The sequence below is a fragment of the Oenanthe melanoleuca genome, chromosome 3, assembly GCF_029582105.1.
Source record: "Oenanthe melanoleuca isolate GR-GAL-2019-014 chromosome 3, OMel1.0, whole genome shotgun sequence".
NCBI lineage: Eukaryota > Metazoa > Chordata > Aves > Passeriformes > Muscicapidae > Oenanthe > Oenanthe melanoleuca.
In genome coordinates this window covers 65142615-65160239 of record NC_079336.1, presented here as the reverse complement: position 1 = coordinate 65160239, position 17625 = coordinate 65142615, and the positions used below count along the sequence as shown (strand labels likewise).

General features: G+C 37.0%; 1 protein-coding gene across 2 annotated transcripts in view; it reads left to right on the top strand.

Annotated features, from left to right (window-relative positions):
- Positions 1-17625, top strand: part of CHRM3 (cholinergic receptor muscarinic 3) — a 248781-nt gene that overhangs the window by 76157 nt on the left and 154999 nt on the right. For both annotated transcript variants that reach the window (XM_056487953.1, XM_056487952.1), the window contains exon 2: positions 236-349. Coding sequence is in view for 1 of the 2 variants with exons in the window: in XM_056487952.1 (XP_056343927.1) it covers positions 318-349 (32 nt within the window). In the remaining variant the exon portion in view is untranslated. The remainder of the gene's footprint in view (positions 1-235; positions 350-17625) is intronic.

Here is a 17625-nt window from a genome sequence, read left to right as displayed (position 1 = left end):
CTTTGCAGTAAAATAACTGCAAATGAAATATCTGAGCAAATATCATTGCAATGGTTATAAGAGAATATGTATCCACCTCTTGCTGGATGGTGATGATGTAGAACAGGCTCTTTGGTTACTGTTGTTTTAAAAGTATGCTTTAAACAGCAGTGAAACTGTATTTTAAATAAAGAACATTCAGTTTTAACTTCTTCAGTGTTTATCTTTTGACTCCCCTATTTATTTATTTTTTTAGAGATCTTTATGGTATGGCAAAGTCTTTCATCAGCCGATGGTATAATGGACTACCAGTTGGATGATATACAGTCATCTGAAACATGATATATACTTCTCCTCTTCCGTGTCCATGGTGAGTTCTCTTCTATATGCATATATTAAATGTTTCAGAGAAGGAGCTACAAGTTTTCAGTGACCCACATTGGATGTTGTTCCCACTGTTTTTGTATGGATTACCCTGGAGCTGTCAATTTACTGACTACATAAAACCCATTCTTTTTTCGTCAGCCATTTGAAAATGTTTTAAAAACCTAAGTTCAAAAATAACTGTATAGAACTTTTCTCTTTTTGGATTATTTTAGAGCTGTGCAAAAATCCTGATACACAACTTGAAATGTTATCTCTCCCTTCAGCTTGAAAGCATCTTTACCTTCATTTAGTGTTTCTAGTTAAAATTAGATTCCAACCAAATGTTCTTTTTGGTCAAACACGTACCACAATGTATTTAAGATAATTGTAACTGCATTACAAATATACTATAAAACACAGGTAAAAAATTAATTGGATGAAATATTTGAAAATAATTTTTCAGTCTTATTTTTGCACTGCTTCTCTGTTTTGTGCCTATAGTTAATCTGATTATAGTATCTGTGAGCACTGTTAAGTATTTTATAATCAATAATACTGAGAGCAAGGCTCCTCGTATTATAACTTAATTATTGCTTCTGTGTCCAGACATACAATAATGAGATCCAAAGCACTCATCATTCATTTGGCTAAACATATTGACAAACCAAATTTGGAAATCAAAATGTTCCTGACTGACTACTCCTTAACATACCAGAAATTGCAGCCCAGCCTCCTCTCCAAAAATCAGGTTAAGCAACTGAGGTTAAAGTCTTCATCACTCTCTCACTCTTCCTCCTGTTGAGGGTTTAGATATGGTTCTTATGCCAGAGTTTGGTTGTGAATGATACCGAATTGTCTGGAATAATTGCTTAGCCACTGTTAAAGTTTGCCTATAAATGTTTGTTACACTAACTTTGTGTCTAGTGTTCGGGTTAGAAAAGATATGATATGAAAGGTATCTTTCCTTTTCTGCTCCAGGTTCCAGATTTCTTAGAAGGATGCGAAGTAGTGAAAAAGTAAAGAGAATAGAAGAGGCCAATGTTAATTTGCCTAATGCCATAAGGCTTTTAATCAAGGCTGTTCTTATTATATGCTTAATTGCTGTAATGAACTAAGATAGATGCAATGCAGTTTCTAGAGGTGTGTTTGAGCTTGGTAATTGAAAGATGTGTTTAAATATCCTGTACAAGTGTATAGAGGTGTTCACCAGCAAAACTGGTTCCTGTTATTTGTGGTGAAAATGGATGTTTACACAGAGAAATGGTCAGCCATGTAGCACATTTTCTCATCCTTTAGTGGACATTTTCTGCCTGCTTCTGTTACCAGCTTCAGTGGGCTTTGCCTTTCAAATTTTATGTCTCCCAAGTAGCAACCATACAACTCTGAAACCAGGGAGTCAAATAAATAACAAAAAAAAGCATCACCTTGCTTGATTCCACCTGCAAGTGTTTGAGGGGACAAACCTGATATTGTTTGATGGGTTATCCAGCACCTGTTGGTTCTGTGAAGCATTGCCCTGGGTATTTATTGAGTTCTGCATGGTTCTCTAACCAAGTTTTGTATTTGCCAAATTAGCAGATTTGCTTCAAAGACTTGACCTTTTTATCTCCTTTTCCTTATCAGCAATGTGCCATACATTTCTGAGCCTGTTAATACACCCTGAGTGTGCACTGATTCATCATGAAATAAGAGCTTTGTGTCAAGTGTCATGGAAGACCTGAGTTCTTTAAACAGAAAAAACAGAAAAAGCTATCACATGTCCCATATGTGTAAATACTGTAGGATTATGTCTTTTTGTAGATGTCTGCAATACTACATTTTACTACCATTTTACTGCATTTATTTCCTGTGTCCACCAGCAGGAGAACAAAATCTATTTCAATTCACAGACTTTCCCTTGAGGCCAGACTTAAAAAAAATAAAGGTGTGATGACATCTTTAATTGTTTAAGAAATGTCATTATACATTGTCCTGACAATTTAAAAAAACCACAGGTTTGCCGTTCTTGTTAGAATTGCTTCTTTTTGCAGTCAAAAATCTTCAGGCAAAGAGGATGCACCATGTGTCAGTCCATCCTCATCCTCCTCTCACTTCTGTATCCACTCAGGGCTCACAAGGGCTCTCAAATGGCCAGCAAGTTACTCCACTGCTTCTTTCTAAGCAGAGTAAAGCTAAGGTGAGCATCAGGGGGTAAACTGAATGCCATCACCCAGCATGTGAAACCTTGAGCATTCTCCATCCTTACCACAGTAGCTTGCACAATGATGTCTAGAGGATTAGTAAGCTTTGCTCATCAAATTCATACAAGAGAGGAAAAGCAGTAGTATATATTTAAAATATGTAAAATAATTATGATAATAATATTTCTAGTTTGTTCCCAAATCCTGTGCCCTATTACATAGACCAGGGAAACCTATTACATGTGTGTTAATACCATTAAGTCAGACTTTTAGGGGACACAGTGGGATTCGGGAACTTGTGTGAAAAGAGAATCTCTTATAAGGAAGAAGTACTTTAAATGCAAAATTATATATCAGCCTGTAGCTGCGTGCCTCCCGATCTTCATTCTGCTTTAGGAAAACTGATATCAACTTTGGTTGTGTTTTTTTAGTTTCTGGAAAGCACTGAGATTTAAAAAAATATAATTAACCAAATCCCAAACAACAAAACCCAAACCAATAATAAAAAAGCCAAACAAAAATAAAAAGTGTAAATATTAACTGTCTACTATAAATTGAGAAAATTCTTATGGTATTTTATTTTTGAAAGGACTTTTTTTTTTAAGATATTCAATATTCAATGTCAGCACAGGAGGAAAAAGGAGCCATAGCGAACAGAAGCCAGGTGCTATTTGGGAGATGTTTATGGTAATTGAAAAGAGAATTTATAGTACATTAAAGGACAGGACATCTACAGATAAGTGTTTCAGGCCGTGTGTTAAGTTATAAGAGTAACAAAGGATTTTTTAATGGAGAATTACCTTCATTTACTTAGACTGAATAATTCCAGAAAGCTCAATTTAAAAAAACATAACAGGTATTCCTAATATTTACCAGCTGTATTTTCTGAGTGTTATATTTTTGAGATTACCACTTAAAGAAAAAATACCAGCTGCTGCTAAATAAGATTACAATTCTATTACCTTACTTTGAAAAAAAAAGGGAATAAGGAAAAAACGTCAATGAGAAGAAAACATGGAAAAAAATCTAGCCCTGAATCTCAGTTTCTCAATCCAAAACAATCTGTCAAAAATCATGTATTAAAACCTCCTGTACCATCACTGAACTATGGAAGCTTGTGTTTTTGTCTGGTTCTGCTTCTGTTTGTTTCAGCTCCTCTGTGCTGGAGGCTTCTCACAGTTTACAGATAGTGTTGTTACTGAAGTGCTCCATTTTAAGTGAAAATTACCATTAATAAGTATTGAAATCAGTTTTATTATTTCCATTGTTTTCTGCCTATTGTGGAAATATTCAGGGTTCTCTAGATTACCACTGATTTTGCTTACAGCATTTCTCCATCAGAGTTCACACAGGTGGATTCAGTGAACCTGGGTCCATCTGTGCCACCTGCTACTCTGGCTGTCCAAACACATCACAGACTCTGTTTGGATGAAAGAGTAAATGGCATGGCAGGTACACTGAAAAAATCAGAATGAAGCATGTATTATTTATTAAAGTAATCCAAGTCCCACTGAGGTATATCCTGAACTGTGGTTCCTGCAGCTAATAGAAACAAAGAAATAATGTTAACATTTGTATTGAAAACTTCTGTTTTGGGTGAATTTAAACTCATGTTGCTTCAGTACATTAAATAAAGTAAGAAATCCCCTTTGCCCTTGTTTCCCTATGCCTTTATGTACTTAATTTTCAAGCTGATGTTGTCATACTGAAGGACTGCACTATGTCAAGAGTCTTGAATAAATTATGTCATAGGAGCTTTGAAAGCTACTGAGAAACTGGCCTCAGTGTTAGGTATTGGTTCAAGAAAGGCCTGGTAAGTGAAGAGGCATCACTGCTGATGTGCTTTGTTCTAATGATTTTCTATTAGTGGAGTCCTGATTAATGATTCTCTATCAGCATGTCCTGATTAATGTGCAAGTCAATGAATCAGTGTCATTTTGTTTTCTCTTAAAGAGCATCCTTCTATTGTGAGTGTGACAGGAATTGCCTTTAAATTAACTGCTGCAAGCAATTTCTATATCTGAATGGAGAAAATATTTTCACTTTCTAATGTTTTGAATTCCTGCATAATTTTCTTCTGAATTCATGAATTATTTGTACCAAGTAACTAATTCTGTGAGATTTTTGCATTTAAAAACATAGTAGATTTTTTAAAACTGCTTGGAATCAGAAGAGGTTCTGTGGTAATCTTACTGTGGGATTTAAATGTTATACTCTTTTAACTGCAGCAGGCTGTTAAAGAAAAAGCTGGGTTTAAAGCTTGAGCAAGCTTGCTTGGAAATATATTCAATGTATTAATATTTAATTTTTAGCTTTTCTACTGTGCTACTGTTAAAAAGCAACAGCAGCTATTTACCACAAAAGACTTAAAGCTTTCCAGTTTTGTTAGAGTAAAAAAAAAAACCCAAAAAGCAAACACTAGTAAACTGATTATTATTCTTTTTATTAGAATATTAATCTAGTTTGTTGTGGGGGTTTTTTCTCGTTAAAAATAGTACAAGAATATATTGAGTGCTTAAGATCTGTTTGGTTTGTTTTTTTTGTAATAGTCCTGCTATGGAGGTAAAGTTTCCAATGGATAACCAAGATGTAGTACAGAACTTGCAGAGCTATCCAACACATTTGATAGGGGAGGATCCTGGAAAGCTGGAAGTGTTTAAGTGGTGTGTGATCAAGCAGAGCTGTACTGGCAGCAAACTGCTTGTGGTGCCCAAGCAGCACTGCCTCCTCTCCTCAAAGTTAGACCTTGTGGAACTGCATGAAATTAGTGGAATTAACTCAGTGAGATACCATTTTGAAGGGAGAGGTGGCTTATTTTAGACAATCTGTAACTGAGTTCACTGGTTTGTGGATGGAGCTGCATCCTCACCACTTCTCTTGGGTTCTTCTTGGTGGCAACAGATGAATTCTGGGGATTCACCAAAGAATTTTGCTTACTTCAGCCTCTGTAAGTGCTAGCAAATCTGCTCCAGATGTTCTTCCCTGTTCCTCAGGGTGGCTGGGCTGGCAGGAGGAGGCACATGGCATCACTCCATGGTGTGTCACCTCTCCTGCCTGCTCGCACTCCTGACTTGCACAGCAGCCAGGTTTGCAGTGTGAGCAATGACACAGTTTTAATTCTGGATATCTGGCTTGAGAAGATTTGCTAAATGCTTACTAGAAGAGTTGAGGACCTAAAAATCACCCAGGATTAATCACCCAAAAATAGTCCTAGAAAGGGGAACTTCGTTTCATCTAATGATAAACTAAATATACACATCTCTTATATAGTGGATATTGACTGTTGGAATTGGGTAGGGCTTCCAATATCCCTGGGAAACATGAGTTTGATAACTCCCAGCTTTCTCACAGAACTGATTTAATAGGAACTTCTGGGGCAAAAAAAAAAAAAAAAAAAACCATGATGCTTAAAGAAATCAGTATTTTTTTCCTTTGTTCTTTCATATACAGCAGGTAGAGTTCCTTTCTGAAGGCTTATTCTTTTGAAGCATTGTGTTATATAATATAGATGCTGGAAATAGTTTTTTATATAGGCATAATTCTGAAATTAATGATATGATAATGAGATATTTTAAAACTATATGTTCAGGATCATTTCCCACCTGGATGAGGGCAGGTGTGGTTTCTGCCTTTGCCATAGCTCCTGCCCATCCCTTCCACACCTGGTCCCTACTCATGCAGGGGGTTATTCTGTGAAATGAGCCCACCTTGGTGCCTGGAGTAGGACATGAGCTTTTTGTTGGCTTAAACCTCAAGGGTGCAAACATCTTCCCAGCTAGCTATGATGGCATAGCTGCCATCAGCTGTGACAGCATTCCCTCCAATTTACTGTCAGTTGTTGCCTCTTGTGCAATCAGCAGATCACCAATGAAGTTATTGAAAAATATAGGCTCCCAAAATTTGCCTTTACAATGAGGTAAGAATTATTTTTTCATTTTATTTTTCAATTATTGTCAATAAATCTGTGGTGTTGTATAGTTTACCTAATATCAGAGAGTAGTTATAAGAACATGTACCCAATTAAACATAATGTCTTAAGACTTATGTGAAAAGTTCCTTTGCAAAGCACAAGGTGGAAAACAGATAATATCACTACAGTTCTGTGATTTCCAGCTGATCAGATGCATATGGTGTCTGTATCTCCTCTCACTGTTTATTCCTGTAGCCAGCATCAGCAATAGCAAAAGTGGTGGAAAGAGGAAACTGTAGAAAAGATAGAGCTTCTGATAAGTAATTTATATTTCTCAGCTCAGTGAAACAAAATCTAGGCATTCAAAAACTAATTAAGTGCTTGAGAAGGGGAGGAATGAGATTCATACATTTAATTCATGTTGTTACAACAGGCATCCACAGTTCAATTTCAAATTCATTGCTTTGAGATGAGGTTTGCATTACATCCAAGCAAATTTATTCAGAAATTTATGTAAGGCTCAGGTTTTGGTTTTTTTTGCTTTTTTGTTTTAATGTTGTCAAACAATTTTCACCATCTAGATAGTGGCAATTTGTTAGCTTGGATGGAACTATCTAAATGAGAGCAAAACTATATCAGTGTAAATTTTCACAAGTATATCAGTCATACTTTCTGGTAGAATTACTAATTTTTGTAGATAATCATCTTTTCAGAGTGACTGGTTTCAGTGAAATACCCTTGGTTATCATTTTTTACCAGAAAATTAAAGTTGAAGTAAACCAACTCAAATCCCATTAACTTTAAGGAGTATCTTTTGTGGTGTTGCTTTTGACAAAAGCATTTTAGTATCCTTCTCTGCTTTTTGTAAAACTATGTAATGCTTTGTGTTATTAGCTTTCCTCTCATTTTATTTGTCTTTGTATTATACAACCTTCAGCATTACATAAACATGTCTTCTATCTGTATTTTATGTGAATTGAGTGCATTTTGCAGCAGTTTGTAGCTACTAATTTGGGCTATACATTTCTGTGTATAAGCATTTCTCTTGGGAGAGTTTAATTTTTCTGCTACATCATTTGCTTAAATGAGGCAGTAAATAGATTTAGTGTCAAAAGTCAGTATTTTCCATGCTAATATGGAAACAATTTAGATACTTCAAAGTACTGATTTTGAATACTTAGCACCAATGTCTTGGTGAGGCACGATATTCATTATTCTAAGAATTAACATATGCTGATATATCTTCATTTTGTTTCCTGTATGTATTTTTATTATGCTCTGTGTGTGTGTATATATATGTGTGCACAAATATAAGAGGCAATAATGGTTTAAATTATACAGAGGAACTTTAAACAAGTTGTTTTGGTGAAGGAAAAAAAAGGAGAAGAGAAAATTTGGAAAATAATCTTTCATGTAAAATTATGGGGTTTTTTACTTCTTAATTGCTCACTTTATCTGAAATCTGATGTCATTACTGTGTATCTCTTATTACTCAGTTCTTTATAATAAGGGTAGGATTTACCGGGTGTTTCTAAAGTTGTCCATGGGGAGAGGCAGGCGACTTCAGAAGGCAATTCTTGTATTACATTTGTCTTAGATACTTATCACAGAAGGGATATATTACCCTCTGGGTAATTGTCTGTGCATGCAATATTGTTATTTCTTATTTTAAAAAACAAGGCCAAGATAAGCCTGAAGAACCCAATGCTTCCTATAGTTCGTTTTATTTTGTTGGAGCTGCAGTAATTGCATCTCTGGAGCAACCACACTTGTTCAAATGGGTTGTATATTTTAGGTATACAAGAGGTGTCTCAAAATGATAGGAACTCAATGGTTTGACATTCACAGAAATAGCACACTTTCCATTTTGTGTGCTACCTGATGCATTTTTTATATCTAAACAGAATGTTAGCTTTATTAAAATGAGGAGTTTGTTTAAATAAATTTTAAAAATCATGAGAAGCAAGACTTATTGAACCATTTTTTACTTGTTACTGGAAAATATTTGCTCCTATGTAGTAGCCAGTCTTCATTTCCTCTCAGTGAAATGGATGTTCTGGTGCTCTGTTAAATAGTCACTGTTTCAGCAGAGCAACATGGGCATTTTAGTCATGTGGAAATGATTTCCCATTGGGGAATATATATAGCTCTTTTCAGGACTTAATACTTACAGCCCAGGTCTCACCTTCAGCCAAGTGAAGTTAATGGCCTGACTCCATTATACAAGACTTTCTGGTGTAGTTCTAATTAATCAATGCCATGCTTTAAGGGTGAAACATTTTGAGTGAGAGATAACACCATGATTTAATTTAACTGCTTGTACTAATAAAACAAACTGTGTCAATTCGGGTTATCAACCAGATTTGAGCTTACATCTGGTGTTATAACCCTTTTATAATATTTTCAATTATATAGTCTCTCATTCTCTTAATTCTTCCTTCTAAGCTGTTCTGTTGCTTGGCTCCAGTGAGCAGCTGCTGCGTCCCCTCCTCCAGGTGGCTTTGCTTCAAATGCCTGGAAAAAATTATTCTGCTTAGAAAGAGGTAACACCACAAGTATTTAAAATATCTCGTGGTCCACCTTTTCCTAACTGAAAGATTGTTGATATTTTGTTATTGCAACATTAGGAAAAGGTGAGATTGTTTTTTATGTTAGGGAAATAGCTTTATTGCTTTATATGCTGCCCAGCTACATAGCTATGAAAGAGTGGCTAAAGGCTTTTGAGAAGGGTTTGTGGGTGTTATTGTACTTAGGGGAGAGGAAGTGATGGACCTGCCTCAAAGTGATAAATCCTGTGAGAACTGAGGCATCAAACTTTTCAACAACAGCCTGAAGCAACGCATTAGCATCTACTGCAGGTGACAGCAATGAGTCTGAAAAGCTCAGATTAAATGAATTCAGGTGTTGGTGTTAGAAAATCTGGTCTCTAAAGAATAGTTCTTGTTACTATGGAAAGTTTTTCTTTCCAAAAGAGATTTGGAGGTAATTTAAATTGCAGTGCAAGTCAGCTTTATGTTGACTTCAAGCAAGGCCATAAAATAATTGTGTGCATGATTTAGTTCTGAATGTGAGTCAGCTGTGGAGTAGGAATACTCACAGAATTTCTTTTGTTTGGCAAATATACATACTTGAGCTGATTCAAGCACAATTTTACCATATTTGTTATAGTTCTAACAGAAATTTTTAAAACCAGAACTAGAGCCTGGGGAGAAATGATTCACAAGAGGTGACAATTTCTGTGTTTAGGATGCACAGGGTGACTGCACATGGGGTGACATCATCCAGTGCTCCCAGTCTTTTGTGGGTGACACAGGTGGAAGAAAGAAGGTGCATTTAACTGCAGGGCTATCCATGGGAGGGCTGTGTGCATCCTCTGCTCTGACATAAATATCTGTAATCCTGAGCAGTTTATAAGATAACAGCTAATTCAGCTGTTCACAAAGAGTCATTATTATTTCAGAGGTTAAATAATGCTGTTGTATTATCATCACCTCAGTGAGTATTATGAGACTGCTAACATTGACTTCCCCCTCTGTTTGGTTAAAGAAAGATATAAACCTTGCTTGTAAACTGTTTTATGCAGCTGCTTTTATACCACATTTCTGTGAGCCATATCATTGTTTACAGTTTTTGATTATGTTTGACTTTTATTTTTGCTCCCAATATTCTATGCATTTTGGATTGAATTCATGATTATGCAGTGTGTGATTACTGATAAGCTCCTAACTATTTGAAGGGCTGAAATAAACCTATTTTACTTTTCATCTCCTTTTCCTCTCCCTTTACTTAAATTTGTCATGTAGGAGAAGAAAGTCAGAGCAAGACACCAATGTTACTGTGCAAATTTGTCATTATCTGGTTATTCTGCAGCAAAGAATGCTTTAGTTCAAATGTGTTGATGCAATACACTTAAAAAGCTGCCTGTACTTGATCTGGATTAAATTATTGGAAGAATTTATCACTTCTCAGACTTGATGAACTATAGAGCTATAATTTATTTTTTTTTCAAATTCTCTAATTTACCCTTAAGGTTTCATTTTCCTGATGTGATGGGTGAAAAGCCTCTATTTTGGTAAAAGATTATTGCTTCCTAATAAGTGAGCACCTCTCTGTTGGCTGTAACCCACTTCATTTCAGAGATCATACTCCCCTGATTCCACTGAGGATGGAAGTTGCTGTGCCCTGGCACATGCTTGGTAGGAAAAGGATGTCGTTGTTTCAGAGGGTGTCAAGGTGCAGGAAAATTGAAGGAACAGGCATCTGAGGAAACAGCAGGCAGAGATAAAACAAGGCTAGCCATTGTGATAGTGTAGCTGTGCAGCAGAAGCTGACATTAAGGTTCCAAAGGCAAGCCCCATGGCATAGCATCATTTTATCACTTGTAGCTGTTCATAGATGAAAAAAATGAAGTTAAGAAAATAATTTAAAAGATAGGGAAGATGACCTTTTCAAGAGGTTACTTCACTTCTGTGATATTCACAGAAAGTTTGCCAGAGCTCTTTTGTAGCATCTTAAAGTTTGGCAGATCCCTGAGATCTGGGGAAAACAAGGGTCTCACTGAGATAAGTGATAAACTAGCATTATGTCTATTTGTCTGTGTAGGTTTTCACCACTGTTGTGGGGCTTGCTCTCTACTAATGGAGTATATAGACACCTAAAACACAAAATCCAGGAAAAGAATAGGTAAGATTGATTTGTAAACATCTGTGACACAGTGGATAAAACATGCAAATCAGTTTAGTTCCTGGTTTGTGTACTCTTTTACATACTGGAGGTGTAAGTAAAGCAGAAATCAGGAATAATGGGAGGAGGGGGGTGTGCTTCTTTGAAAATCTCTTTCTTAGAAAGTAGGTCAAGCAGCTTCTGTCACTGATGTTTTGTTTATGAGGGAAAGGACAAAATGAAAATAATTTACTAGCAATGCTTGAGAACTGTCACCATCTACTCCTCGATGGAGTGCAGATAACAATAACTGAGTGGTGTGTTAGGGTACAAGTTAAATTAGCAGTATTAATTAGAAGTCTGAGCTCTCTATTATTTGTCCTTCTGTGAGTCTTTTCTAGACACATCTTATGGGTCATACAAAATATAACAAAGCAGTTGACTCTACTGTATATATATTTCCTTATCTCTGGTTTATAAGTACTTACTCAAACTGCTCTGATTAACTCTGCTTGGTTAATCTGGTGTAGAATGGTGGTAGTTGTCTCAACTTCTTTGTGCTTCACCGTGGAGATTTTATCACTTACTTTAAATTGAAAAGGGAAAGTTAAAGTGTGTGGACTGATACCAGCTGGTAGGGGGGATGTGCAGAGGGGATGTTGTCCAGGCTCAGCTCTGCTGTCCTGCACAGCTCCTGTGCCCCTGTTTGCCTGGAGCTGTAAAGCCTCATTGCTTGTGTCCCTCACCCCTGAGCTCATCCAGTGCTAGCAGCTAAGTAGTTACTGGAAGTACTTTTTGTAAGTCTGATTTGGCTTGGGTTTCCTGTTTATATTTAGTGATTTCACAAATTGATGACCAAATGAGGTTTACAGTGGGCTTCAATATGAATAGAAAGTCACCTTTCTGTTTTTGCTTATTTTAATGGACCTCTTCAGTATTAGTTCTGACTTAATCAAGTCTCTGCTTTTATACAGAATGAGATAGCAGGCTGTGGTTTTTCCTTACTTATTTATCTAAAATGGTAATTGCTTTGTTCCCACTAAAATCACAAACTGTTTTGGCCTTTATTGAGGTGCTGATTTAGGGTGGGTTTGTTGGGCTTTTTGGTTTGGCTTTTTTTTCCCTTAATGAAGACCAACTCATTTAAAGAAAGAGTAATTTTATAAATTGTGTATAAATGTAGTTTAGGAGTTAGAAGAGAATTTCTTCATCATTAGTGCAATTGAACTATGCAGCAGCCTCTGCATATAGGTTATGTTCAATATATATAATTTCTCTATTTAATAAGTCATATGACCCTTTGCTGCTGAGCACCTTGGCATCTGAAGCTCACCCTGCTAGATCTGTATATGTACCATCAGTGGTTCACAGGTGGCCTTTAAGAGTGTTCCTGCTTCAGTAATTTATCAGAGCCCAGTGAGATGTGTTGGCATAGCAATGCAACAGGGCAGATTCATTGTCAGACAAGTCAAATCATCTTCTAAGGACAGCATTATTTATCCATACAGGATCCCCCTTAAAACAAAGCAAATACAGAACTTCCAGCTGCAGCTCCTCTACAGAGCAGCCTCTGGATCAGGAAAAGCAGAATGGATAGTGTGCTGTCTCAAATGAAGTATTTTTCTACAGGCTGTCAGGATTTAGTAATCTGATCTGTTGTGTTCATGAGAACTGATGGAGTTAAGCACTGCAGGGTAGGGCCTAGAAAAGAGGTATAAACAGAGGTCTCTCAGGACTGGGCAAGTCTATTGCAATCATTCTTCTGAACAGTGTGCATCACAGCTGCCACAGTGGCAGAAATGGCTGGTAATGTTTCAGCACCTGAAAGGCATTTCAAATATCTCAGCACAACAAAAAAAAAAATTAGATGTTAAAAAGGTAGATGTTAAAATATTTAAAATAAAAAAATTCTTACAGGTTTTAAGTGTTTTGCATCTGACAGCAACCTTCACTGAAGAGTTGTTAAATGTTGGAAGAGGCTGCCCAGGGAAGTGGTGAAGTCACCAGCCTTGGAGGTATTTAAAACACATGTAGATATGGCACTTAGGGACATGGTTTATTGATGGACTTGGCAGTGCTGGGTTAATGGCTTGACTTAATGACCACAGAGATCTTTTCCAAACTGAGCAATTCCCTGGAATCAGGGATGGTGGGTCTGTGTCCCTGGGCCCAGGCAGCTGAGAGATGTCCTGTGTGCCAAAGGCTGGCATGAACTGTTACCTGGAGCCTGCTTCTCACGATCCTGTCCCAGCTTTTCCTTTCAGCTGCAAGGTTTTGTACAGATGCCAGAGGTCTGTATAACCTGTGGCTCAAATGCATGTTGTTTCATCCTTTCATCAGGAAGCCCAAAGCCTTGAGCCAAGTTTCTCAATCCCATTAAACCTGGTAAAACCAAGTGAGGATTTAATTGGGGGAAAAGGTGGGGATGTTGTATATACCAGCAGTTACTGAAAATTTAAAGTTTTTGTAATAAGGCTTGTCCTTTCATTTTAAAAATTAATTTTATTTTTAATACAATGGTGTTGAAGAAACTAAGGTGCTCTCAGCTGCTGTGGTGGAGGCATTATGCTTTGATGTGCTGCAAATTCAAGCACAGAATGTTGTTGATCTTTTAGCTTCAACTTCCTATTATCTAGTTTTAAAATGTCATTGATACAACAATTTGCTAAGATGTGCCAGCACTGCTTTACAGAGCTGTGACATTTTGCATTGTAAATACTGCTTGAAGCAGGGGGTTATTTATTATCTCATCCCTCTAAGATGATAACCAGTGCAGAGGTTGTCACTCAAGGTGCAGATTACAATATGTAACAAAAATTATTTAAATTGTTTCTGATGTGTTTGAGCAAGAGATATAAAATATGCTAACATTATTTTGTGAACTCAAAATTAAAACCAGATTTGTTTTCACAAAAAAAATGATGCATTATGTAACATTCACATTTCAGGAAATATGGTCATAATAGTGTAAAATAATGCTTTTTCTTTTCATCTGAAAAGTGAGTAAAGATTTAGGCACACAGGTAAAAGTGGTCTTCATGTGTTTTTTGATTTTTTTTAATCTTATCCTCAAAGCATTAAGTATACTGAAATTGTATGTAGTCTGTATATTAAATTTATTCAACTTTTTTTTTTTTTTTTGTCTGCAACTTGTCACTGGGTAATTTTAACAGTGAAATGTTAATAGCATTTTCAGGGAATAATTTGTGCAGTTCTATTGCTTATGTCAGCGGTGAAAAGAAAAGAAATTTGCCAGACCTTGGTAGCTGTTAAAAGGTGGTGTCAATTTGAACAATTTTGTGAAGAGCACACACATCCTTCATGGCCCAGAATCCTGCAAGCTGCACTAGAATTGAGGATATGCTCCAGGTTCCAGTTTCTGCCTTTCTTTTTGGTTTTGGTGGCTATGAATGATATTACTGAACTTTGAATGCTCATCTTATTTTCTGCTAAACAATTTTTGTCAAATTTGGGAGCATACCTGAGCCATGAGTGGGGCTGAGAGGCTTCTCTGACCCTATTAATGTGTTGTAGAATATGTTGTCTACCCAGGTGGATTTACCTGAATATAATAATTGCATTAGTTTTAAATAGATTTGCTCATTTTTAATATAGCTTTACATTTGCAAGGCATAATGTGGCCCTTTCCATACTGTGACTTTCTCTCTGAATTTCAGCAGAACTGCTCATGTGTTTAAAATAAAACATGTGCCTAAGTGCTCTGGTGGCCAGGGGCCAGAGCACTCAACATGCTACAGGGCTGAGCCCTAAATGCATGCTGCTTTAATGTATGGTCTTCTCTAGTCCAGGAAAAAATCAGAATTAACTCTATGGAGAGTAGCTCAGGCTCCTAGCAAGTACAAGCAACAGAAGCAATGCCAATGCTTTTTTAAGTTGTATTAAAATGAGGTGCATTTTGTGGCTAATGAATTGGTCAGTTAATTTTCTCATCACCGTGTTTGAGCTTGTTCCTGCCGCTGAAGTCTCTTATTTTTTCACACATTGTTGAAGATGGCATTAATTTAGCCTTCTTTCCTGTTATAAAGCTTTAAATGCCTTCACATTAATGCCTAATAAATGTAATTTGTGGTTTAATCTGCACATTATTGCTGCTGAAGAAGCAGAGGGAGCAGGTGGGAGATCTCCATTCTCTCTCTTCTCTTCTCTTCTTATTTGCACCACAGAGACATCCCAGGATCCTTATCACTAAAGCTTTTTGTGTGGGTTTTTTCCCTGTGGTAATAGTGACATAAAGTGGGAAATACTTCAAACATGCATTTTGGCAAGTATTCTTTGGTAACTAAGTCTTCATAATTTAATTTCATGCATATTTTGTTTTTCTGTCACTATCTGTGAAGGAACTTTTCTTGTTTGGGGGATAGTTGAAAGATGACATTTTAAATTATTGTTAATAGCTTTCACTAGTATAAAATGTATAAAATGTGTTGTTTTGCTTTGGGTGAGATACTGAGAGACAGAAGGGTGGTGTTAAGAAGAGTGTAGTTAATTTTTTTTTTATTAATCACTGAACTTTTGATAGCTGATTCTGCTTCTTAGTTGTCCAGTCCATTTTTGGTCAGCTTTTATTTTTCTTTTCAGTCAGCTAGTTTTACATAAATTGTTACACAGCTTACTGAAGAGGCTCTTCTGAACTGTTGCTTTCCAGAGGATATTTCTTTCCTCGTGCTTGCCAATGCTGGCATGTTGAAACAGGGGTTTCAGCAATCCAACTGGGCTGAACAATTTAGCCCCAGAGCTCAGCAATCTCCAGGGGCACATTTAAAACGCTACACAGGCAAGATTCAGGAATTGTGTTTACTGTCAGTAAAGCATGGGAAAGGAGTAAGTGGCTTTCCAGTCTCTTGGGGAGAATCTTTTGGCTTGTTGACAGAAGATGAAATTATGAACATATGACAAAAAATTAAATGGAGTGTAGGGAACTAGTAAAGCTTAAAAATAAGAACAAAGGACTGATAGTTGGGCATGTTTGGGGCTGGAAGTTGCAGAATGCAGCATGGGAGGGTGCCACAGCTAAATGTCTATAGAGTCTGGGGTATTTTCTCAGAAAAAAAACTCCAAACAACCAGAAATACTGCAGTCTCAACCGTGGCAATGAAGAGCTATAAATAAGACTATAAAGACACTAGCAATTCAGAGTGATTTGCAAAGGGTTCCCTGTAAAGGATGTGCAGCTGGTTTTTGTTCTATGTAGAGGACTATTTCCACCCCACCTCAACAATTACTGTTCAGCCCTCAGTAGAGCTTCCATAAAGTCAAATATTTCGGTTTCCTAAAGTTCTGTTGGCTACTGTGGCTGCTAGATTGTCCTGCTGCCTTCCAGCTGGTGTCAAGTGGCTCAACATGTCTTTATTCCCCCACATATTGGTCATTTCCTTGTTTAATTGCCTTTCTAGTCAAAACATATGCTGGCATCTGCTAAGTGCAGAGTGCTTATGGTGAGTGGAAATAAACAGAGCATACAGTTTGCCTCTTCAGATAGTGAAATAGCAACTGCTAAGGCAGGTTTTGTGTGATGTTTTGTGCTCTCAGCAGCATTTTGTACTTTCCAAACATGCCTATTTCTCCACAGTAATTCCAAGGCCTATTGATTGCCTTTTTCTCTATCTGCTCCCCTTTTTCAGCAGAAAAATCCCTCTTTCTACAGTTTTTTCCTTATTTTTTATTTTCACTGAAATAATGGGACAAGATGTAATATACGTGAACTCCAGGGATCTTCTGAGAAAATTTTTATCTTAGAGTGCAAATCAAAATATTGTATGAAGAAAAGTTGTCAAAATGAAAAACAAGAGAAAGGTTCAAAAAGGTATTTATTAAACATTAAGCTCTTTTGTGGATATATGTGACTTGTGCTTGCCAAAATCTACGGGTTAGGAGGAAAGAAATAAAAACATTCCTGTGTCTGAGAAGATCTTATTGTGTGTTGTTCAAGTAGTCCTTAGCAGTATTATTCTCAGAGTGAATAGAAGTTGGCACAGAGGTATGCAGAAAGCAGTAAGAGCTAATATTGTTATGCTCAGACCTTTGCACTTCTCAAAAGTGAAAAAAAGGGATGAAAGAAGGAGGAAGCAAGGGCTGCTTTGTGGTGGAAAGGACCTCTGGAGGTACCTTCTTCAGCCCATTGCTCTGGGCAGGGTTAACTTCATTGTTTGACTGGGCTGTATCCCCAGTCTGGCCATTCATATTTTGAAAACATCCAAGGGTGAGGCCTCTCTCTCCCCGGCTTCTAGCATTGCCTCTGCTCATCCTTCTGGTCCCAGCGTGGTGTTGCATCTCCAAGAGGAAGATGGACAAGTCAGCTTCTGCCTGTGGAGGAGCATGTGAGACCTGTGAGATGGAGAGAAAGGACAGTACACCTCAGAGCTGACAGAACAAAAGTGATACTTTAAGATTTGAAAGCAGAATAGCAGATGAAATAAGCAGGTTTATTCCAACAGCAGGTGCTGCTTGCTTTGATTAAAATCTGGAATGAGTACACTGATACTTTACTAGAAAGCAATGCTTGCATCT